The sequence below is a fragment of the Aotus nancymaae genome, unplaced genomic scaffold (genome assembly GCF_030222135.1).
Source record: "Aotus nancymaae isolate 86718 unplaced genomic scaffold, 86718_ANA_hifiasm-v0.15.2.pri h1tg000003l, whole genome shotgun sequence".
Taxonomy (NCBI): domain Eukaryota; kingdom Metazoa; phylum Chordata; class Mammalia; order Primates; family Aotidae; genus Aotus; species Aotus nancymaae.
In genome coordinates this window covers 66,272,577-66,297,232 of record NW_026988414.1, presented here as the reverse complement: position 1 = coordinate 66,297,232, position 24,656 = coordinate 66,272,577, and the positions used below count along the sequence as shown (strand labels likewise).

Sequence of the window (24,656 nt, the reverse complement as noted above, 5' to 3'; positions counted from 1 at the left end):
TGTAAACTGTGGAGCCTCAGCTCCCATTTTCCTAGATTGTATAAAGTATGTCCTCATCCAAGGGTTCTTGACATTAATATAATGTCCTACCAACTCTAAGAATCCATGCACTAAAGTGGCAATGAACAATTTTGTAGTAGAATGAAATCTGAAACATACACGGAAAAAAAAAATACAGCTGCCTAAAATCAGTCCAGTTAACATAACAGGAGCTGCCATTTATCGAGTGATGACCATGTGCTAGGCACTGTGCTAAATACCTATTATCCTAATTTAATCCTTATAATAACTATACTCTGGGTATAGTTATTATCACTAATTTATAAAGGATACTAAAATACAGACCTGTAAGGTACATACCTTGCTCAAAGTCAGACTATCTCTTATACATACATACACACACACACACACACATTTTTTTCTGGGAAACATTCAGATCCTAGTTTTCCCACAAATTACTCCCTATTTGATAGTTCCAATTATTGTAAAGACACAAATAACCAAAGAAAGCTCAGGCAAGGTTTCTACACAGATATTCCATTATGTTATAAACTTGAAATAATAACATTTTGATTCACTGCATTTATAAAATGCCTTTCATCCAAGAAATAAAACGTGATTCCTAATACAGCTTCATCAATCTTTCTAACATCAGCAGTAGCTAGATGGAAAGTTTAATCATCCCAATTTACAGAAGGAGAAAGCTAAGTTGTTTAGGAAAGACCTTGCCTTGGCAATGGGACTTGAATTCAGTAATTATTGCCTAAGAACACCATGTAGATTAGTAAACTCAGTTTAATAAACACCTAAGGCAAAAAAAAAAAAAAAAAAAAAACACGCTTTGAGAGTAACAAAGGAAAATACTGTTTCATTCATTATGCCAGTATCTATCTGGCTACCAACTTGGTCTGGTTAAAAAAAAAAAAAGAAAAGAAAATTATATCCTGGTAGTTTCTTTGTGACTCAGTTTACTCAATATTTCATTTATCTGCATGTTCACAGTGACCTAAGCTATCCAAAAATCACTTTTAAAAACATTTTAAGGCCAGCTATGGTGGCTCATGACTGTAATCACAACACTTTGGGAGGCCAAAATGGGAAAATTACTTGAGCCCAGGAGTTTGAGACCAGCCTAGGCAAAATAGTGAGACCACCATTTCTACAAAAAAAAAAAAAAGAAAAAAAAGTTTAGAAAAAAAAACTTAGCCAAGCATTGTAATGCAAGCCTGTAGTCCCAGCTACTTGAGAGGCTGAGGTGGAAGGATCATTTGAGCCCAGGAGGTCAAGGCTGCAGTGAGCCATGATCGTGCCACTGCACTCTAGCTTGGACAACAGAGTAAAGACCCTGTCTCTAAAAAAGTAATAAAATAAAAACATTAAAAATTTCAGTGTGTTACAACAGTAACTTGAGTACGACACCTGAAGAGAGACACTGAGATATCCAAAGAAGAGTAAAAGAATGAGGGGGCTAGAAATAATATCATATCAGAAAAGATGAAAGAGTTGGGAGAATTTAGTCCAGAGGCAAGATGTAAAGGAAATACAAGTATACTCATACATACACTCATTCATTCAAACATGATTGACTATAACCTATGCGGCAAGCATCATGTTGGGAATTGAAACTTTGTCAATGAATATGCTACAGTTACTGTCCTCAAAGAGTATAGAATCCACTGGAGGACAGAAGTGATTATAACATAATGTGCTCACTGCTACAACACAAGGAAGCATGGGAGTATCACAGGAATTCCTAGAGAGGTCCCTGGTGTGCACTGGGAGATGGGTAGTAATCAAGGACAGTTTTCACTAGATAATTTAGTCCTCAAACATAACCAAGGTTAGCCAGACTGAAGGTCAAGGTAGGGATGAAAAGAAATAGGAAAATGTGCAGGTCCAGGAAAGAGAATAAAGTGATCCCTTCAGGGCACCATGTTTTCATCGGCAAAGCTGGAATGTCAGGTGGGATGGGGTGGAGAGGAGGGCCAGCAAGCTGGAGTGCACAGAGCACCCATATGTGAAGGGCCACGGCTCACCTGCTGTGGAGGTTACACTTCATCTTGAAAGCGTGAAGAGCAGTGAAGTTTTAAAGTAGGGAATGACTGAGGCTCAGGACTGTGCATTGGCAAGATGGCTCCAGCTGCAGGGTGGAGGAGGGGCTGAATGGGGCAAGAATGGAGGAAGGAGACTTTCAGGGGGCTGTGGCAGTGATGTGGAGGGCCGGAGTCACCCACATAGCAGCCGGAATGCTGGCAAGTAGAAAGACTCGGAGCTACTCAGAAGGTAGAACCCGCAAGTCTGGGGACTGACAGGATGTGGTACTGAAGGAGGCCTGAAAAGCAGTGAAGGAAGACTCACAACTTATCTGGAGTTAGCAATGGACAGGATGTGGGATAATTTACCGAGACAGAAAATCTAGAAGTGCGTTTGGAGGGAAGACGACTGGAAGAGCTGTTCACCTGGAAGAGGGAACGAGGGAACAACCACGTTCTGAGAGGCTAAACTAAAACTTAATCTACAGAAAGATGAATCCCAGCTCACAAAAAGCCTTCTGAGATGTAGCCAAAGAAAAAACAGAAAAGGAGCTGCCTTGGCTGATGAAGTGCATTCCTCCCACAGGGATGCTCAGGAAGAGGTTTGATGACCACTTGACAAGGAGCAGGGAGTCAAGCATCAAAGGAGGGCAGGATTAGATGGGAGTTTCTGCTCATTCTCCACACCACAGGCAGAGGATATTTTAAAAACAGGGTTGGCCACGTCCCTCTCCAACTAAAGCCCTCTAACTGCTCACCAGTGCACTGAGAGGAAAATTCAAACACTACACGACCTACAAGGCCCCGCATGATGAGTCCTGTCTACCTCCTTAGCTCCTATCACTCCTGCTGCTCTCATCTCCTCTCTCCATACCCCTTCCCCAACCCAGAACCCCTCCCTGTGCTCCAGCCAAACTGGTCTACACACAAACATGCTGACCAACTTCTCCACCTCAGGGCCTTCACCTACACTCTTTCCTCTGTCTGAAACAGCCTTCTCTGCTTCTTGATGTCCTTCTCATTCTTCAGGTCAAAACAGAAACACCAACGCTCCCCAGAGAGCCTTCCCTGAGCAGCCAGTCTAAATCTAAACATTTCATCTTTCTATATGAGGTCCTTTCTCTTTGGTCAATATGTAGCTAGGTTATCTAACTAGTCAAATTTCTTTCTAGTTTCTTCCCCACCCCACCCCAACTCTGTAGATAAATCACATCAAGGGCACACTTCACTTGCTTGTTCTTACCTATTGCTTGGAAGGGCATCTGAGACTGCTGGGCTGTGTTGAGAGGGTCCAGCCCGAGTATTCACCTATAAGTAAAGAAAGAATCTTGATCAGTCTTGTGTTCTGAGGACACAGTTCTAATTAACCTATAATTTGCCACAAATTTCTCATTTCACTATGAAGGTTAATTAGCTTGTTGCTAGACAGACCCACGGTTGGAGTCTATTCAGTATATAGGTTACAGAACCGTATAACCCATACATTACATAATACTCTATTACTGTCATTATTCCATTAAATACTTAAATAGTGGTGAAAAAGGAGAGATAAACAGTGTAAAAATCCAACTCACTATCTAGAACACATATAAAAACAGTATGTTCAAAAAGTACATTAAGTATATATCCAGGGGTTAGTAGTGAACCTCAAGTTATCATATCCTTCTAGCTCTGCAACCAAGTGGAACACTGTATGTAGAATGTTTCTTATTCACTAAAAAAATGAGGCCCAAGTAATTAATTATAAAATATTTGAGCCTAATACAAAAGCCAGCTTTTCTTTCAGATGTGAAGCCCTAAACAGAAATCCAGAATTCAAAATACACAGAATGAAAAGACATTAACTAGATATATGTTTCTAGCATAAATACGTCAAGAGGAGGGTATTCCATGTGCAATATGCTCATGTGCTTAATCACTGAAATGAAGTCTATATTCTCACTCAAATAAATCTTTGTAGAAACCAGCACCTAGGATTATCCTTAAGACACTGACCAACAAAACAATTCCAAATAATTAAAAATACAGCACCAAACCCCCAGTATCCAAATATATACAGATATTGAGCAAATACTACAGATGAATCCCCCTCCACCTCCCATTTAAAAAAAAAAAAGGATTGCTTGTCAGAGCTTGAGAAAGTGCAGTTTTATTTGACATTTCAATAAGTGGAACACAGCATTACAAATCCATCTAACTTTACTGAAACAATTATTGAAATTCGTACCTTCAGGCCATGTATGTTCCGTTCCCCAGGAGGCTTGCAGGCTGAAACAGTAATTGACTAAATTGTAGAACACATCAGGGCCATTTACAAATTTGTTCAAAATGAATCGTTTAAAAAGAAATGAGGGTGACACCAAAATTAGCAGAGAGAAATGATTGAAAAGTGGCTCCCAAGACCCAAAGTGGGAATTATGAACCAGGGTTTTAACTTGCAGGAGTGAGCATTTATAAATGCAAAGAGCTTTCTGAGACCACCTCATATAAATTCCAATTTCTGCTTAAAACATATAAAAATCAAGTTAACTGAGCTAAAATGATTAGATTCCTTTCATAATTCAAATTTCTGTAATCTGTCCTCATTCTATTACATTGTATATCTGCTATCACTTAAACTACTTTGAAAAGAGCTAAGGGTTTTTCTTTGCGGGGTGGCGGTGGGGGGCGGTGATGAGAAAAGGATCTTTTAATGCCAAAAAGATTGCTAGGGATTCTAAGATGGAACATTCTAGTGTGAATACTACCTTGCATAGCCATTAGCAGTCAAATGTATTAAAATATAGATATATAACTAATTTTATTATATTTCTTACAAATCTTGACATGTGCTAATATTTAGTCCTAGAGATAAAGCAATGCCAGAAAAAAAATATATTAATTTCCTGACACCATCTTGAGTTACAGGTTGGTACTTTTCCAATTCAGCAAATGCTTCTTCAACAAATGTTAAAAATACAAAAGCCTCCTGCCCATGTTACAGACGCTTCTATTTGAAAACTATAGTGCCCTACAAATTGCACGTTAAGGGGCCATCAATTTTGATTGATTGTTTGGGGAAAGATTAATTTGATTTTTTTTTTTTTTGTTCCTCTCTCAGATGTATATGTGGTTTTCCTGTTTCTCACAACAAGAAATAGAGCTGTTTAATAATAAGATGTGGGTAATGGCCAGGCACAGTGGCTCACATCTGTAATCCCAGCACTTTGGGAGGCTGAGGCGAGCAGATCACGAGGTCAAGAGATCGAGATCATCCTGGCCAACATGGTGAAACCCTATCTCTACTAAAAATACAAAAAATTAGCTAGGCGTGGTGGTGGGTGCCTGTAATCCCAGCTACTCGTGAGGGTGAGGCAAGAGAATTGCTTGTACCAAGGGGACAGAGGTTACAGTGAGCCAAGATCGTGCCACTGCACTCCAGCCTGGTGACAAAGCAAGACTCCATCCCAAAAATAAACAACAAAAAAAGTGGGTAATAATTATAAAACACATCAGTTGCTTTCATTTTGTATATTTCAATTATACTCAAATTTATTATGTTATTTTTCTTAGAAAATATGTCTAAACCATAACAAAGTGTTTTTACTTACCTTTCTAAAATGCACTAAAATTAAGACTCAAAATCTTCTTTCCTTAAAATGGAAATTAACTTTTTGAACCAACTATAGTCTCATGAGTTTGCTGCCTGGTCCTTGAGGGACCATCAATACTTCATAAGACAACACTTCAAAATATTTCCACTGAAGTAGGCAGTGCATTCATAAATTTCATTTAAACACAATGCCTAACCAAGGAATCAGAGACAAGCATCAACTCTTATCTCTAAATTTAACATCTGCCTCACTCCTCAATTGACTTCTCAAACTTTTATAGCTGGAGACGTAAACCACAATCAAAAAAACCAGTAACCTGACATTTCCTAAAGTTATCAGGTCAGGAATTACTATAAAGCTAGTAAATGTTCGTATTTATTAATATTTAATATATATTTTAACAACGGAGAGGACTTTGCTATGACCTGGGAGTTACTATCCAAGGCAATTGTGCTACTTGGAATGAGGAGAACATGTTATCAGATCAGAATTATGGCCAGGCACAGTGGCTCATACCTGTAATCCCAGCACTTGGAGAGGCAGAGGTGGGAGGATTGTTTGAGCTCCCTCAAACACCAGCCTGGGCAACACAGTGATACCTTGTCTCTATTCACACCAGTCTGGGTAACACAGTGATCTTTGTTTGACACCAGCCTGCGCAACATAGTGATACCCTGTCTCTGTTAAAAAACAAAAAATTGGCCAGGCGTGGTAGTTCACGCCTGTAATCCCAGCACTTTGGGAGGCAGGTGGATCACAAGGTCAGGAGTTTGAGACTAGCCTGGCCAATATGGTAAAACACTGTGTCTACTAAAAAAAATAATAATAATAATATAAAAATTAGCCGGGCATGGTGGCACGCACCTGTAATCTCAGCTACTCAGGAGGCTGAGGCAGGAGAATTGCTTGAACCTGGGAGGCAGAGGTTGCAGTGAGCCGAGATTGCGCCACTACACTCCAGCCTAGTAACAGAGTGAGACTTTGTCTCAAAATAAACATAAATAAATAAAATTTGCCCAGTATGGTAGCATATGCCTGTAGTCCCAGCTGCTCAAGAGCTAAAGCAGGAGAATTGCTTCAGCCTGAGGAGATAAAGACTGCAGTGAGCCACACACCGCACTCCAGTCTGGGTGACAGAGTGAGACCCTGTCTCCAAACAAAAAAGGAAAAAGAATCATTTTCTCCTATCCTTCCTACTTGTTCAGTCTAAAGATTCTTTTTAACATCGGGTCTAACCATAGATTTTAAAGTCTGAGGGCATCTAACCAACTAGGTAGACACAGAAAATATATCCAGTATGCCTACATGTTGATTTCGTAAATTTGCATAATTTCACTTATCTATATATCATAAAATGTACATTCGATGTAGACAGGTAGCAAAACGCAAAAGACTACCAAAAGCTAAAAACAATTATACCATAGCATATAAAAAAACACAGAACTAAAAAGTCTCATATTCTGAAATATTTAAATTTGGCTTATAAAGACTATATTTAACAATTTATTGCAGCCTAGTGGGTTTTATGCTAAGACTACACATGACATGGACATATCACATATTTTCCTCTTTTAAGTATCCTCTCCCCATAATATACTATTTTCCCCGCACCAAAACAAGCACTCCAAACTACCCCCATGCACATTCTAATTATATTTTAATATATATGCTTTTCCATTTTAATCACATTATAATTTAAATGAAATTCCTATTTAAAGGCATAGTATCCACTTATAAGTTATGAGACTTTGAAGTTACTTAACCTCCCTGAACCTCAATATTCTCGTCCACAAATTGGAAACAATAATACCTAATACCAGAACTATTGAAAGGATTACAAATGATGAGGTGTAACACAATATTAATGCCTTAACAGAGCAGACATCTAAAAATGGTTGTGATTACCATGGTAAGAAGCAAAATGGCATGAACAGTGAGAATGACAGGACTGCTCACAAAATGAAAGAAAACTAACAAAATTTGAAAGAATTTGGATGAAGATAATAAAAACAATTTTTAGAGAAAAATGAAGACCCACAACATTGGAAGTATGTTTCTTTTCTTTCTTTCTTTCTTTTGTTTTTGAGACAGAGTTTTGCTCTTGTTGGCCAGGCTGGAGTACAATGGCATGATCTCGGCTCACCACAACTTCCACCTCCGGATTCTCCTGCTTCAGCCTCCTGAGTAGCTGGGATTACAAGCATGCACCACCATATCCAGCTAATTTTTTTGTGTTTTTAGTAGAGATAGGGTTTCTCCATCTTGGTCAGGCTGGTCTCAAACTCCTGACCTCAGGTAATCCGCCCACCTCGGCCTCCCAAAGTGCTGGGATTACAGGTGTGAGCCACCATGCCCAGCCGTTTCTTTTCTTTTTTTGAGACAGGGCATTGCTCTGTCACTCAGTACAGTGGCATGAACATGGCTCACTGTAGCTTCAACCTCTTGGGCTCAAGCCATCCTCCCACCTCAGCCCGTCAAGTAGCTGGGACAACAGGTGTGCACTACCACATTTGGGTAATTTTTGTATTTTTTGGTAGAGACAGGGTTTTGACATGTTACCCAAGCTGGTCTCAAACTCCTGAGTTCAAGCAATCTGCCTGCCTCAGCTTCCCAAAGTGCTGGGATTACAGGTATGAGCCACTGTGGCCTGCCTGGAAGAATACTTCTCCAGGATACTGCAAACAGGGTTTGCTATGGCAGAGCTATAATGTCCGTATAGAAATTAATGGAAATCTTCAGTTTGTAAAATACTATTCCTTGCGAAGAAACAATTTTGAAACTTGACCAAATTCTCCAGTCACTGCAAACATTAAGAAATAATCTACATCCTAATCTTTGGCCTAATACATGAAAATAACAACATTTCTTTCTTTTTTTTTTTTTTTTGTATTGGTGCTTATTCTTCAAGTAACAACAGAAGTGGATTAATCATAATCCTTGTTTTGGACTATCACTGGCCTTAAATAGCCCAATCGTACTTACTTAGCACTTTAATAACTTGTTAGTAATATACTAAACACTCCCGATTCTGCTGCTCACATGTATGCTAGAAGAGCAGTATTATTCTCGAACCCAGATCTTCTTGTGGGTTGGCCAAGCCAGCTGCCTTTGGAGACTTTATCAGTGCAAATAGGAGCCTACTGGTTAATTGAGCCATTCAAACTTCAGAGAGTTACAGGTAATGAAAGTCTAGAATGTTTAATTGGAAAACTCATACCATGATTATTTGTACAGTATCAGTTAACGGAGGTAAGTTTAACTTTTAATTATTTCAATTAAGTTATTTCTAGAAGGGTTACTTAGAGAATTTCCTTATCTGTTCCATTAGTTAGAAAACATGGATTCCAAGTGGGGCAATGTATAACGGGTGAAAGACTTAATGGTTTATATAATTAAACTGTTCTTTTTCACCATTATTCAAATTTTGAGGGAACGTTTATACATGGTTGAACAATCATATCTGATATAAGGATAGTACTGCCAAACCTAAAAGGGAAAAAGAAAATTACCTGACCGAGGGAGTCACTGAAACTTACTCTCATCAGCTCACATTTTTGGAGATAATCAAATTTCTATTTATGAAGAATTTCAATTATTTAGAAAATACTGCCCCCCAAAAACAAACACCAAACATTCCACCAAAATTTCTCTCCTAACACCACAGTAAATCTTAGCTTCTGTACTAGCTGAAAGCTTTCTCAATAGCAGCTCTGGCCACCATCATGAGCCACAATTTATAAACATCCAGAATTAAAGTCATTCATTTGCCTTGGTTTACAAACCATGTGGACCCCAAAGAGTTCTTTAAGCTAATGTAAGTATGTGCTTCAAAAACAAAAAACAATCTAGTTAGTTTAATTTACTCTAGTAAATTAGATATTTTATCTGCCATAACTATAATATAGCCTGCAATCCCCACGATAATGAATACTTGTTTTGTTTTTCGAATTAAGAGCTAAACATCATGTTATGTGCATTTAAACCTTTGGAAAACATAACTGTTGATGAAACTGTTTACTGAAATAATCATTGTTGATTAGAATTTGCTCAACATTACCTCTTGGAAATATCTGCAGAGGCTCTATTAACTGTCCATTTACTTGCTGTTCCATTACTGTGGAATAATACTGCAAAGAGATTATAGAAAGAGATTACTCAGTAATGTATGAATACTGGAACAGACACTTACGGGTTGTTTAATTCACAGTACTTCTGTAAATTGCTGGTATATACATATCAGCCTTGAGAATACTTTTCCCCTACCGGCACATCAAAATGACTATAGTGAATATTTACGATTAAAAGTCCAGTGTGTTAGCCTTCACCCTGGCATTTATCTTTAAAAGTGTTAAGATTTTATATTAGTATTTAAGAAATATTTGAAAATGATATATATTTAAACGACACAAAGTATTTTAGTAGAATTTCCCAAATTGCCTCTTGTTCTTCTTCCCTGGATTTTGCAAAGCAAAATGAAGATGCTTCACATCTGGCTTGGATCTACATGCCAGTTAATCAAACATTATTCACAGTTGTGTATAAAATGCACGGATAATGGGAATGTAAATCACAGAGACTGTGGAAACAAAAAACAAGATATGACCCATCCAGAGATGACAGGATTAACTGATAAAAAGGTAGTCTAGTTTCAAACACACATACTTTTTATGCTTTAGCCTTATAGACACTTTAGTACAGATCAAATTGCACTGTAAAATTCTGCACACAAAAAATAAAGTTCTAAGTCAAAAAGCTTTCACACTCCTTAGTAAACACTAACTATTCAGTAGGTTGTACTGTGGTCTGATTCCCACTTTTTTCAATACGCTAATTGGTGAGCATATATCCACCTAATTTAGAGATGTCTTCTTCGCTCTACATCTTATAACGCTTGACAAACAACAAAGTGATGCTCATGGTAGAAAAATATCCGCAATGAAAATTGCTGATTTCATCTTCTGAGGGGCTGTCAAAGAGCAGAACACCCTTTTCATCCTCACTATTTTTATACTAAAAACATGTGCATATTATTTAAATACTATATGTTTAGGAAATCCCTCCTTGATTACCATTGTTTGCTGACATTCTTTAAGAGTTTCTTTCTTTTAGAAGATATCACATCTATCTTCCTGTTGCTTTTATGTACATTACAATTATTACAAGAGCAAGGGGATTTTTTTTTTCTCTTGAAAATAAACGGGAGCTATAAAATTCTACATCATTTTGGGAATCACCAGCTAATACATCTAAGGCTGTTTGCACTTAAAACAAAGTGAAGGTGGATGTTGGCTAGCTATGGACTGATATAAGTGTACCCAGCTCTCCAAAGGCTTTCAAACTGGAAAGATAAGTGATTCTCTCCTTCTACAGACACAAAAAACTTATATACATACAGCATAAACCTGTGCAACACATTCCCTGGAATACATACTAAGGCAAATGTCTTTCACGAGATTCTGTTCCTTAAAACCACAGAAATACAGCACTCGCCATTACTCAAACAGTGATGACAAGTAAATGAAATATCAATCATGTAGGCTGTCAACCTTTTGGGACAGCAATAACTGTTAACAAGTAGTCTGGAAAAATTGTCCGAAAATGGCTTGTCCTCGGCACACAAGTATTTGAGGTTTCCATGGAAAATTAAGATGCCAGTGGCTATTTGGAACATTGCTCAGGTATTCTTTTTAATGGGAAATTTGCTGGTTATTGATCCACAGCATGTACCCCCTTGCTTCTGGAAGGCTGCAAGCAACTTTCCAATCAGTGGCTGTCAAAAAAATTACTGCCTTTCTGTACTGATACAAGACAACAGCAGTGGTGGTGTTCTCCTATAGTTAATGCTTTTCTTTAATTAACTGCTATGTACAATAGGCTGGAAATTTCAGTTACTACTTTGCCATTGACCTAGAAATCAAGACAAATAAAATATCCTTATGCTTTATCTAACAAGTTAATTATAGAGATGTCTAAAACTGGTGCTTGGGGTCAAGTTTGAAAACAAATAACCTCAAATGTAAAGGGTCAGAACAGGTGCAATGCATTTTTTTCCCCACTATAAAACCTTGCATGCATGAAATTGACCTGTTTTCCAGCTTTATTTATTTACCTCACAGAATAAATAAATAAAAATGGTTTTCCTTTCATTTTTGGTCTGTGCCAAATCAACTGGCAAACTATATATACCTTTATAACCATTGTGAGAATTTTTAAGCCATCTATAAACATCTCTCTGTACTACGATTAACATAGTCACAGTAATGATATTAAGTATGCCACTTAACAGTTTCTCTAAAGCAAGTAGTTAGGTTGTGTTTTTTGTTTTTCATATTTCCTCTAAATCCAACTGTATTTCCTCCTGCTGAACTACTGTGTTTGATCTGTGTCTGTATTAGTGGAGAAGCTTATGTTCCACATAGCAAAGTAATTCACTAACAAGGACATATTGTAAAGGGAGGTAATCAAGTCCACAATGTGGGCCCCTACACAACTGACCCCTGAGGAGCAGGCCACCAACAAGGTACTAGGCCTAGAAGCTCAGGCTACTGCCTACAGAGCATTCCCGATGGAAGAATAATAAAATGCAGGTTGCATGGTATCTCTTGGCACAGAGCAGTCCTGACCGGCCACTAGGTCCCTGCTGCCCAGTGAGATGAGCAAGGCACATGGAAGACTCAGAGAACTCAAACCCAGGAGCTTCATCACTAGCCGTCATCTCCCAGCACGTGACCTCTGTGACGAAATGCTCACTGTGCCTCACTTTACTCATGTGTAAAATCTTGATTTTACAAATGACCTCATAGCTATCCTCTGGACCTACCCAGAGGATAGCTGTGAGGCTCACATGGGAAAACAGAGAAGACAGTAACTAATAAACTGCAAAGCAAATTGGGTTTTATTTTCTTTTTTTTGTGTTTTTTTTTTAAGACAGAGTCTTGCTCTGTAGCCCAGGTTGGAGTGCAGGGGCACGATCGTGACTCACTGCAACCTACACCTCCCAGGTTCAAGTGATGCTCCTGCCTTAGCCTCCCAAGTAGCTGGGATTACAGGTGCCCACCACCAAACCCAGCTAAGTTTTGTATTTTTAGTTGAGATGGGGTTTCACCATGTTGGCCAGGCTGGTCTCGAACCCCTCACATCAGGTGATCCACCTACCTCAGCCTCCCAAAGTGCTGGGATTACAGGTGTGAGCCATCACGTCTAGCCAGCAAATTGTTTTTAGATCTGGATCTATCAGTGTCATTTCTATATACTCTTCCTTTAAAGGGATTATCTCCAATTTTGTTCCAAATAGTGATAAAATAAGCAATATGACCAAAACCAAAACGAGGAAAAAAACAAAGAAACAAACAGCAACGACCAAAAAAACCCCTAAATCTTGTACACCAAGACACTGAACATAATAGCTTGGACCAAAATATAACAAAGTAATCTTTATAACATTACTTAAAGTTATCCAAATAACTTCACCTTCACCTCTATAATCCTACCCCGGCATTTATTAGACCCAATACAAAGCTCTGCACAGAGTAGGTGTTTGATAAATATTTACTGATTGAAATGGGGTTGAATTCTGAGTCTACCACTCATTAACTTGTATAGCCTTCTGGAAGTCATTTAACTTTATTAAATGTTAGTTTACTCCAAATGAGGAATAATTACCCTAATACATAGGGTTACTGTGAGGCTCAAAAATTAAACTGCAGCAATAGAATTAGTGAAGGCACTTGGTAAATCGTAATGCATTAGTAGTCAAGAAATTTTTTTTTTTTTTTTTTTTTTGAGACCGAGTTTCACTCTTGTTACCCAGGCTGGAGTGCAATGGCACGATCTCGGCTCGCCGCAATCTCCGCCTCCTGGGTTCAGTCAATTCTCCTGCCTCAGCCTCCTGAGTAGCTGGGATTACAGGCGCATGCCACCATGCCCAGCTAATTTTTGGTATTTTTAGTAGAGACGGGGTTTCACCATGTTGACCAAGATGGTCTCGATCTCTTGACCTTGTGATCCACCCGCCTCGGCCTCCCAAAGTGCTGGGATTACAGGTGTGAGCCACCGCGCCCGGCCAGTAGACAAGAAATTTAAAAGTACACCTTGTAATACTGAAACAATATTAAGCACACTTTCTATCTTAGAAGTATTCCAGCACTTAAAAGTGCAGAAATAATAGAGTACAAAATATTATGTTCAAACTGAATATGTCAGCAGCAGCTATAAAATGTGTTTTCTCCTGCTATCCCTTGCATAATCCGTTACAGGCAGTAACTGCAGCGATGATCGATAAGCTAACTGGGTAAAAGATTAATCAGTTTTGCAATTGCTAATGGAATCTCCAGTACCAGACTCAGATTAGTTTCAGAGTCCCTCTGAGCTGTTCTTCAAAATTCTTAAGCCATTTTAATAAGGATGTGACAAAGTTTAGCATAGTTACCAAAAATCTAATTAATTTGAAACAGAGGGCAAGATTCAACAAGGGGATAACAAGGACAATTTTTTGCTTTGTTTTGTTTGCAAGTTTACTACAGTGTTCATATTTGTTATAAATCTAATTCTAATGCTAATGGCACAATTCAATCAATAATTACATTTTTTTCTTCATGGAAATCTGCCATATAAAAAACTTGCGTTCCAAAACAGCACAGTTTAAGTTTACAAGGCACAATTCTCTATTAAGAAAGAAAGACCAGGTGCGGTGGCTCATGCCTGTAATCCCAGCACTTTGGAAAGCTGAGGCAGGCAGATCACCTGAGGTCAGAAGTTCAAACCAGCCTGGCCAACATGGTGAAACCCTGTCTCTACTAAAAATACAAAAATTAACCGGGTGTGGTGGCAGGCGCCCATAATCCCAGCTACTCAGGAGGTTAAGGCAGGAGAATCACTTGAATTCGGGAGGTGGAGGTTGCAGTGAGCCGAACTGCACCATTGCACTCCAGCCTGGGCAACAATAGCAAAACAAGGAAAGGGAAAGGGAAAAAGGGAAAGGGAAAGGAAGAAAGAGGAGGGAGGGAGGGAGAGAGGGAGGGAAGGAAGGAAAGAATGAAGGAAGGAAGGAAGGAAGGGAGGAAGGAAGGGAGGGAGGGAGGGAGGGGAATCCCAGGCGTGGTGGCTCTTATCTGTAATGCCAGCACTTTGGAAAGCCAAGGCAGGTGGATCACCTGAGGTCAGGATTTCAGGACCAGCCTGGCCAACGTGGTGAAACCCTGTCGCTACTAAAAATACAAAATGTAGCTGGGCATGGTAGTGCAAGATCAAATCACTGCACTCCAGCCTAGGCAATAAAGCAAGCCTCAAAAAAAAAAAGAGAGGGTGGGGAAAGGGGTCAGCTGACCATGCTCAGCTGCTGGTCTATGGGACGGTGCCCAAGCCAGAGGCTGGGTCCATTTGTGTAATGGCAATAAACGGTACTTGTCATTTCATGCAAAAAAAAAAAAAAAGAAAAGAAAAGAAAAGAAAAAGAAAGAGGGAAAGAGAAAAAGAGACAGAGAACTTACCATCACTTATTGGATACCTGTGTGTGTTAGGCTCAGTACTACCTATCTATGTTTACTCACTTAGCTTCTTACAATCCTATCCTACTCTGGAAGTATCATCATCTCTACTTAATCGATGAAGCAAATGGTTTATCAGTAAACAAAAAAATTACTCCTTTCACTCTAGGCCATGCCATACACTCGGGCATGGCCTAGAATGAAACGAGTGCAAAATGTGTATACAAAATGTATATTTATTGCTTACAAGTTAAGAGGCAGATTATCTCATATTTCTCAAAACATTTACCTAAATAGGCAGGGTTACCTGGTAGACTGCTGAGCTGGTGGAGAGCTATGGCTTCGCTCACACCCTATGCAGGTTAAGTTATGTCCTCTGATCTTTCAGAGGCTGGCAAAGACATCTGTTCTGATGGGTGACCTCTGGCTCTTTCTTTGGCAACCCCCCTGGTTTTCCTACTTCTCCAACCACTCCACTTAGTTTCCTATAAGTGGTTATTTCCCCACTTCTCTTTTAAATGCGGGATTTCCCCCACGTTTTTCATCAACCTTCTCATTTTATACTCTCCTTGTGTTACTTCAGCCACTTCAAAGGTTTCAATTACCAGAGGAACCACTGAGACTAATCAGGAGCTGATAAATCACAAATCTCTATTTCCAGCCCAGATTTCTCTCCTAAGTTCTGAAACATTCCCAGCTGGTTGTCCAGAGCCTCCTCCAATACAAAAGGTCCAAAACTGAATTCCTCTCTTATCCCCTCTCAGACCCTAGACCTGTCTTCTGCTGCCTGGGTTTACTGTCTCAGGAAATACCATCACTATGACCCTGTTTCCCAAACCAGAAATCTGGAAGTGATCCAAACCATCTCACTTCTCTTCTTCCCCATATTCAATCACATTTTATTTATTTATTTATTTTTTTGAGACACAGTCTTGCTCTGTCACCCAGGCTGGAGTGCAATGGTTCAATCCTGGCTCACTACAACTTCTGCTTCCTGGGTTCAAGTGATTCTCCTGCCTCACCCTCCCAAGTAGCTGAGATTACAAGCACCGACCACCATGCTTGGCTAATTTTTATATTTTTAGTAGAGATGGGGCTTCACCATGTTGGCCAGGCTGGTCTCAAACTCCTGACCTCACATGATCCACCCACCTCAGACTCCCAAAGTGCCAGGATTACAGGCATGAGCCACCATGCCTGGCCTACTAAATTTTATTAACTTGACATCCTCCCCACTTCTCAAGTCTGTTAACTTTTCACCAGTCCTGTGACCACCTACTAAATTTTATTAACTTGACATCCTCCCCACTTCTCAAGTCTGTTAACTTTTCACCAGTCCTGTGACCACCAATGTCTTTCACAGAGAACAGACCCCCATGCTTCAGAAATTCTCTACCCCAACCCACTCTTGAGAGATACTGTTACCAGAAAGGGGTCCTGATCCACACCCCAAAAGAGTGTTCTTGGATCTTGTGGAAGAAAGAATTTCGAATGAGTCTACAGAGTAAAGTGAAAGCAAGTTTATTAAGAAAGAAAAGGGGCCAGACATGTGGTTCACGCTTGTAATCCCAGCACTTTGGGAGGCTGAAGCAGGCAGATTACGAGCTCAGGAGTTCAAGACCAGCCTGTCCAATTATGGTGAAACCCCATTTCTATTAAAAGATACAAAAATTAGCCAGGCGTGGTGGCGCATGCCTGGAGTCCCAGCCACTCGTGAGGCTGAGGCAGGAGAATGGCTTGAACCCAGGAGGCGGGGGTTGCACTGAGCTGAGATGGCACCACTGCACACCAGCCTGGGCAACAGAGTGAGACTCTGTCCCAAAAAAAAAAAAAAAGAATTTAAAGGAATGAAAGTATGGCTCCACCAGTAAACCCAGTCAGAGCTGGGTTTTCCCAAAAAGTAAGAGGAGGAACACACCCACCTTAGGTACAATGCTTGTTTATATATAAGATAACAAAACAAAAAACCGTATGGAGGAGATGTGCTGTACTACAAGGGCTCACGATACGGGATTGTTCATCTCTGTGTAACTACTATCTTCCACAAGAGTCTATATTATCTTTAAAGCAAAACTTACTTTTTTTTTTGAGACAGAGTTTTGCTCTTGTTGCCCAGGCTGGAATGCAATGGAGCAATTCTGGCTCACTGCAACCTCTGCCTCCCAGGTTCAAGCGATTCTCCTGCCTCAGCCTCCTGAGTAGCTGGGATTAAGGACTGCACTACCACACCCAGCTAATTTTGTATTTTTAGTAGAGACGGGGGTTTTTCTCCATGTTAGTCAGGCTGGCCTCACACTCCTGACCTCAGGTGATCTGCCCTCCTCAACCTCCCAAAGTGCTGGGATTACAGACCTGAGACACCACGCCTGGCCAAAACTTAATCTTAAATTTAGAATGCTTTTATTCTTAAGATACAAGGACATCAGGACATTTCCTGGGTCTGCTGAGTCCTGAGTCTGTTTGGCAAACGCTATTAACCTGTTCCCTTAACTGTAAACATCCTGTGACTAAGAATGCCTAACTTCCTGGGGCTGCAGCACAGCAGGTCTCAGCCTTATTTTACCCAGCCCCTATTCAAGATGGAAATGTCCTGGCGAATTGGAGGAGGGGTCTGGTGAGAGGTGACCGGATCCTGGGGGTGGATTTTCCCCTTGCTGTTTTCTCACGATAGATGATGGTTTAAGTGTGGCAGTTCCCCCCAGCTCTCCCTCCTGCCACCCTGTGAAGAAGGTACTTGCTTCCCCTTTGTCTTCTGCCATGATGGTAAGTTTCCTGAGGCCTCCCCAGCCTTGCAGAGCTATGAGTCAATTAAACCTCTTTTCTTTATAAATTATGCAGTCAAATAGTTCTTCATAGCAGTGTTGTCAAAGGTATTTGAATCACAACAACTCCATCTTGAGTGAAGGCTAGGAAAAACGAGGCTGGGACTTGCTGGGCTGCATTCCCAGGAAGTTAGGTATTCCTAAGCTCTAGATGTTTATGATTAAGGGCAGACTGATAACATTTACTAAACACACTCAGATTCAGGAATGTCCTAATATCCCGATAGCTTGAGAAGAGAAGCATTCTTAATTTTTATTTAAAGGTAATAATATCGATTCTTGCAAAATATATTAAGAAAATTAATCCTTTGTCACAAACCCTGTAGCAGAGCACATCTCCCCACGATCCTTTTTTATCCTATATATAAACAAACACCTGGTGGGCGCGTTCCTCCTCTTACTTTCTGGGACGGCCTACTCTGTCTATGGAGTAAGTAGCTATTCTTTCACCACTTTACTTTCTTGCTTTCACTTTGCACTGTGGACTCATGCTGAATTCTTCCTTGCACAATATCCAAGAACCCTCTCTTGGGGTCTGGATCAGGATCGCTTTCTGATAACAGTATGAATACTGACTAATATAGTCACTATGACTCAATTGCCTCTGACAATATGACATACGATCATGACACTTCCCTGTTCCCTCAAGCTAAGGCCCTCCATGGTCTAACTCACTTTCCTCCCAGCCTCATCTCCTACTCTCTCCTCCGTCACTGTCCATACAGACTGAATCACAGTCAGCTCCTCCTGATTCACCAGGTATTCTTTAAACATACTGTTCTTTCTGCCCCAAACATCCTTCCTAGTCCCCTCATCCTCACTTACTCCACCTGGACACCGCCCTCTTCAGGAAGCCTTCTTGGTCCCCAAAGCTAGATTAAGCATTTCTTGTGCTCACAGAGCACCTAATGCTTAGGTGTATTATATCATTTATCACTCTGCTTGGTAATTATGAGTTTTTCTTTTTTTCCCACACTGAACTCTGTTTCCTTTTTTGTTAATCTCCCTGACTGGACCATGAGCTCCTGGAGGGCATGAACTGCACCCCCACCACCTTGCATAGCACTTGGCCAGAGAACTGCTATCCAATAAACATTTGCTGCATGAAAAACTGGTTGGATGAATGAGGAAGCAAACTACCAAGGGAGTGACCTCAGGCCCCAGCTCTCTATTGACTAGCTGTGTGACCTCAAGAATGGCACATTGTTTGTGCTTCGGTATCCTCTGCTATAAAAATACGGAAAAAACCTGCCCTGCTCACCTTATAAAGATGTTAAGATCAAAATTAAAGGAGCTGGTATATGAGAAAACTTCTTAAAAAGTACTTAAAAAAAAGTCTTGAAATAGGAAATGGTGCCTTGACTCTCTCATTTCCAAGCAAGAGTACCTTGAAGAAAAATGTTCGTAACAATAGGGTGACACAGAAACCACTAAACAAGACCACTGAGATATCTGGACAAGGTACAGGGGGAGAATTTAACTAACTGGCTTACTGAGGTTGAGTCAGTATCGTTTCCGTCCCCTCAATTACTACAGTACTATAAATAATAAAGTAAACGGGTATTGTGGGGAACACCGTTTCTCTTTTGGAAGCTCAACAAGGGCAGGAACCATGCCTTGTACATTTTATTTTCTCTTATACCAAAGGTATTAACCTGGGATCTATAAGGGCTTTAGGAGATCCTTGAAGCTGGTAAAATGCTGCATTATGTGAATTTTCTGAGGAAAAAAAGGAACAACTTCTGAAAGATTTTCAGAAAGGACTATGCCTTCAAAAACCTGAGACATCACTGCCATATAGTGCCTAGTATATTATAGATGCTGCGCAAATCTTTCCAGGAAGAATCTAGAGAGGAACTGATATAGTAACGACTCTCATTGGTCATACCTTCTAATTTACTCAGCAGCAAGTCTGACGTACAGAGGAAATATCAGGCCTATTAATTATTCTTCCATACATTTATAACAGGACAGTTTCCTAAATCTCTCCTTAGCATGCCTAACAGACAACATAATTGGTACAGTATTTCACTTATAAGGAATACTCATGCTGTTTTTTCATACTAATGATAAAATTTTCCAATTCCTGTTTTGTCAATACTGCAAGCATACCCCATTATATGTAGCTCAGTCAGTAATTACAGCAATAATCAATAAACTAACCAACTATTTGCCGTCCATAGTTAATTTATTAGTTTTCCCAGTGAAGAACCCAACAATCCTAACTCTGTCAAATGGCTACAAATTCAATTATAACCCTACTCAGATGTGTCATTAGTTACACCTTCTTTCAATTATTTCTCATACTTTACATTAAGATGTTTTTCCTTTATGATGCTGACCTCTCACAAGGCACACAACTGCCCCAGTGGTCAAAAATAACATATGAAGCCAATCTATTTTGAATATCAAATTAATAGCTACATTTACTCACCCGGCTTCAGGCCCTGACTCCCTAATAACTCATTGCCCCTGCCATGAGGAGACTACAATGTATACAAGTTCTTCCTTAAAAGACTGGACCGAGGGTCCACATATGGTCACGAATTGATTAGATGATGAGAAAGAAAATCACTACGTGAAGGCCAACAGGGACCAAGTCTGGGGCCTATTTATAGGCTTGTGTTATTGGATAGATGTATTTATTAGTGGCCTGAAAGTGAAAATGACAGCAAGTTGGCCAAGTTTAATGATAACATAATTTGGATAAAACCATAAAGGACTTTAGGGAGCTCCAGATGGTCTTAATAGAAGTTTGGCCAGCCAATAGCAGATGAAATTCAAATTGGCTAAGTTTAAGGTATTATGTATTGGCAGAAGGAGTTTAAATCTGTATTCAGCAACGGGCCCGGAACTTATGGGATCCTCTCAGCTGAAACTTTCAGAGTCATTACCTTGGTTAGCTTGGGCTAGTGTCCACACTGACCTTACACCTGATTTTTAGGCTGCAGCAATTCTGCTATTCCTCTTAAAGTAGAAGTTTTAATAGTAGCTTCAGGGAACCTGCCACTTAAATAAAGCAGGACATCAGGCCATGCAGACAGCAAGCCAAATGAGACATTTTGTTATAAATAGGCTAAGCAGAACCCTCCACAGAGATGGAACTGAACTGGGAGCAGAGCCATACAAATGACCAAATGTTGGTGGTCCAAACCTCCTATTCCAGCGGTCCACAGAGCGCCCCGGTGCCACCAAGACCGAGGCCTGCTTGTGCTTATCTTTTCCTTCGCTTCCAAGAGCCACATAATAAATTCCTCATTCTGATGCAAACTTGAATATGCTTCTGCTCCGTGCTACCAAAAAGGCCTCAAGATAGATCACAACAGGAGCTAAAAGGGGCCACTACACTTTTATCACTGTTTCAAGGGCATCCAAATGTCCCAAACAACACAGAGAAGAGAACTGAAGTAATCTGCCTCTGGAAAAAAGTTTTCTTCTTTGACCAGGATAAGAAAACAAAACAAAAACTTTACTTACAGCTTGGAGCATCTCATTATTTGAGTAAATAATTTCCAAAACAATTTATTTCCTTCAGTTTCCCTTTCTCATTCTTTTCACCATTTCTCCACCTTTCCCGAAGAATATACTATGTCATCAATTGTTTGGATAAATTCCATCGAATTAGGGGACTAACCACTCATTGAAAGCTGAACTGGTTTTGCCATCTGCAAATAAGTTCAAAGTAGAATCTACTTAATATGTGGCAGTTTTGAAAGTACCATGTGGAAAATGAGCTTCCAACTTCTTTGCTCTTTAAAGAAAACTTCCTAATAGCTAAGGCCCTGATGCCATTATTCAATTCCTAAATAGACAACAAATTTGGTAAACACATAAACACAGCCTTGTAGGTAAGAACAAAATCTTTAAACCTTCAGATGCCCACAGAGTGTTTATTTTTTACATTTCTCTTCACACTCAAGTACAGTGACATTTTAGTAATAAGCATTATTTTTTACACTCAGGAAAAGGTAGTATTTGCAAAGCTGAGCAGGATGATAGATACCAAAACAAAAACCTTATTTAAAACAACCAGGTGCAAAGAGACTAACAGTCTGTATCCAGGCCTTCCCTTTAATTAGCCATGTGACTTCCAACTGATCTCTGAATCTTCTATTCTCCATGGCCCTCAATGTCCTTATTTGTAAAATGAAAGAACTGAACAAAACTTCTGTTGTTCCCTTCCAACTCTACTTAAGTAACTGCATGATTTTAGAGGCAAGGTCTAAGTTATGTATACTAGGATAAAGCCAATCATATCCCAATTTACAAGGTGCTCCACAGGTCAAAACGTATTTTTCCCTCATAGTACACAACATCTAACAAGGTACACTGTGGTCAAATACACCAAAGGGAATACTTACACTCCTCTTAAATACAAGGTCTTGTACTTAATATAATACAAGGTCTCATAATGGGAGGCATTACAGTAAAATGTATCCCATACTCTTCTGGCAACGTGGGAAAACATGATATAGTGAGAATAGACAAAATGATGAAAATTATTTTTGTTAATACTGTGTTCCACTCACACAAGCCTCTCAGTATTAAGCGAACCAGGTGTAATAAGTCCCTAAACACCGGATTTAGCAGAAACAAATACAAATCTATTTACAAAACCAAGATGTATTAGCTGAATTTCCCAATGAAAGGTCGCCCAAAACAAGAGAATTAACAGTAAAATAATCCCTTCCTAGAACTGGGCCTCCATAGAACTACCAGGCAACAAACACAAAAATATGGAAGAAAAAAAGCAGCATGCTATTTTCAGTCTTTCTAGAAAATGAGAGGAGGAAACGGGAACAACAACAAAATTTAAACTACATTAATGGAATATTTAATTAGCAATGATCAGGTATTTAGTTTTCAGAATATGTAGGTTGTGTGTATTTTTTTTCTAATAAAGCATTTCAAATTCTAATTAAAAAAATACTTTATGGAGGAATTAAAAAGATACAATAGTGTCAGAGGAAAAGCCATGATCCCAGAAGTGGAATATTCTAACAACATAACTTACAAGAAACTGTGCTATAAAAACAGATTGTTGATTAACACAAACTCATAACAAAACGCAGAGAGCTATCACAATGGTGCTGTAATAACACTTGGCTGCTGAATTCTTTCAATACATTAAATATCTCCTTGGAGACCAAATTACTTTACATTTTCCTAAAAGACAATTTATTATAGCTTTGTTTTCTTCTCATTATCTCTTAAAAATATATCTAATGAAGAAAAGAATACAACTTCTAAATAACTTACATAAAATGGTACTAATGTGTGACAACAGACTTTGGTTTAATATGTTGGTTATTATTTAACAGTACACGACAACCTACTGTCATGACAAATCCTTACCACAATACAATATTCCATGTGTTCCATGTATCAAAAACCACTGTATGCCATTATTATGGCACTCATAAAATTAACAGCCTCAGGCTGCTAGCGATTTAAATAATTGATAAGTTTTCAATTAAAAAGGCAACATTTTCAGGTCTAATACAAAAATCTGTTTAAATTACTGATAAAAATGTACATTTGTACTGGCCCAAAGCCAGAAAATACTTGCATCCAAGGCGGGGAAGAAGTAATTCTTCAAGTTTCAACTCAGAGGTTGCAAATCTGTTTTTATTCTTAAGCAGAGATATAGGCTGTTTATTTACTTAACCTTTGTAATCAATGGAAAAGAATGATTAAAGGACTAACGGTAAAAGTGCCTCTATTTTTGCTTTTCCACATAATGGCTTTTAAAGAAATATTAAGGTGACCACAGATTTACTGAATTCTATATGAAAAACTAAGCTTTTTTGGCCGAGTGCAGTGGCTCATGCCTGTAATCCCAGCACTTTGGAAGGCCAAGGCAAGTGTATCACTTGAGGTCAGGAGTTCAAGACCAGCCTGGCCAACATGGCAAAACCCCATCTCTACAAAAAAATACAAAAATTAGCCAGGTGTGGTGGCAGGCACCTGTAATCCCAGCTACCTGGGAGGCTGAGGCATGAGAATCACTTGAACCCAGGAGGCTGAGGTTGCAGTAAACTGAGATTGCACCACCGCACTCCAGCCTAGGCAACAGAGCGAGACTTCATCTCAAAAACAAAACAAAACCAAAAAAAAAAAAAACTTTTGTAAAAAACAGTAAAAATGTAGTAATCTGTCAGTATCTTCCCTAAGTCACTACACCAAATCCTGGACTCAAACTTCAGAGCCAAATTGAACCTACAAAATAAAGACCAATGCAAATTTGTAGGAACATGCTGGTAATCATGAGGACTTCCAATCAAAACCTACTGTGATTAGGTCCAAATGGTTCTCCTTAAATTTCAATCATAAGAACCAAGACAGATCAAAATGACAGCCAACCTGGCCAGGCACCTTGGCTTGTGCCTGTAATTCCAGCACTTTGGGAGGCTGAGGCAGGAGGACCACTTGAGGCCAGGAGTTTGAGACCAACCTGGGCAACAAAGCAAGACCCCATCTCTATAAAAATAATTTTAAAATTAGCTCATCAATGAGCTAGATGACTTCTATTCAGACAAAAAAAAGTAGCCCCCAAGAAATCTCAGGAACTCTTAAATTAAGGACATGTAAAGTAAGATTAGGTAATCATATTTTCCTACACACAAATTTCCTACACACATAATTAAACACTGCATTTGAGAAAATAAGCATATGCTGTAAGGAAAATATGGTGCAGAAATCACAACTAAGGTATTATATAAA

The 24,656-nt window shown here is 39.4% G+C and overlaps 1 protein-coding gene across 6 annotated transcripts in view; it reads right to left on the bottom strand.

The window, feature by feature from the left end:
- MAP2K5 (mitogen-activated protein kinase kinase 5) overlaps positions 1-24,656 on the bottom strand; it is a 264,089-nt gene that overhangs the window by 217,222 nt on the left and 22,211 nt on the right. For 5 of the 6 annotated variants that reach the window (XM_064381982.1, XM_064381992.1, XM_064381988.1 and 2 more), the window contains exons 4-6: positions 9,684-9,753; positions 4,261-4,301; positions 3,277-3,341 (exon numbers count right to left, since the gene is read on the bottom strand). In XM_064381982.1, the coding sequence (XP_064238052.1) occupies positions 3,277-3,341; positions 4,261-4,301; positions 9,684-9,753 (176 nt within the window). Of the gene's footprint in view, positions 1-3,276; positions 3,342-4,260; positions 4,302-9,683; positions 9,754-21,410; positions 21,599-24,656 lie in introns of all 6 variants that reach the window. The other variant, XM_064382006.1, reaches the window with a different exon arrangement.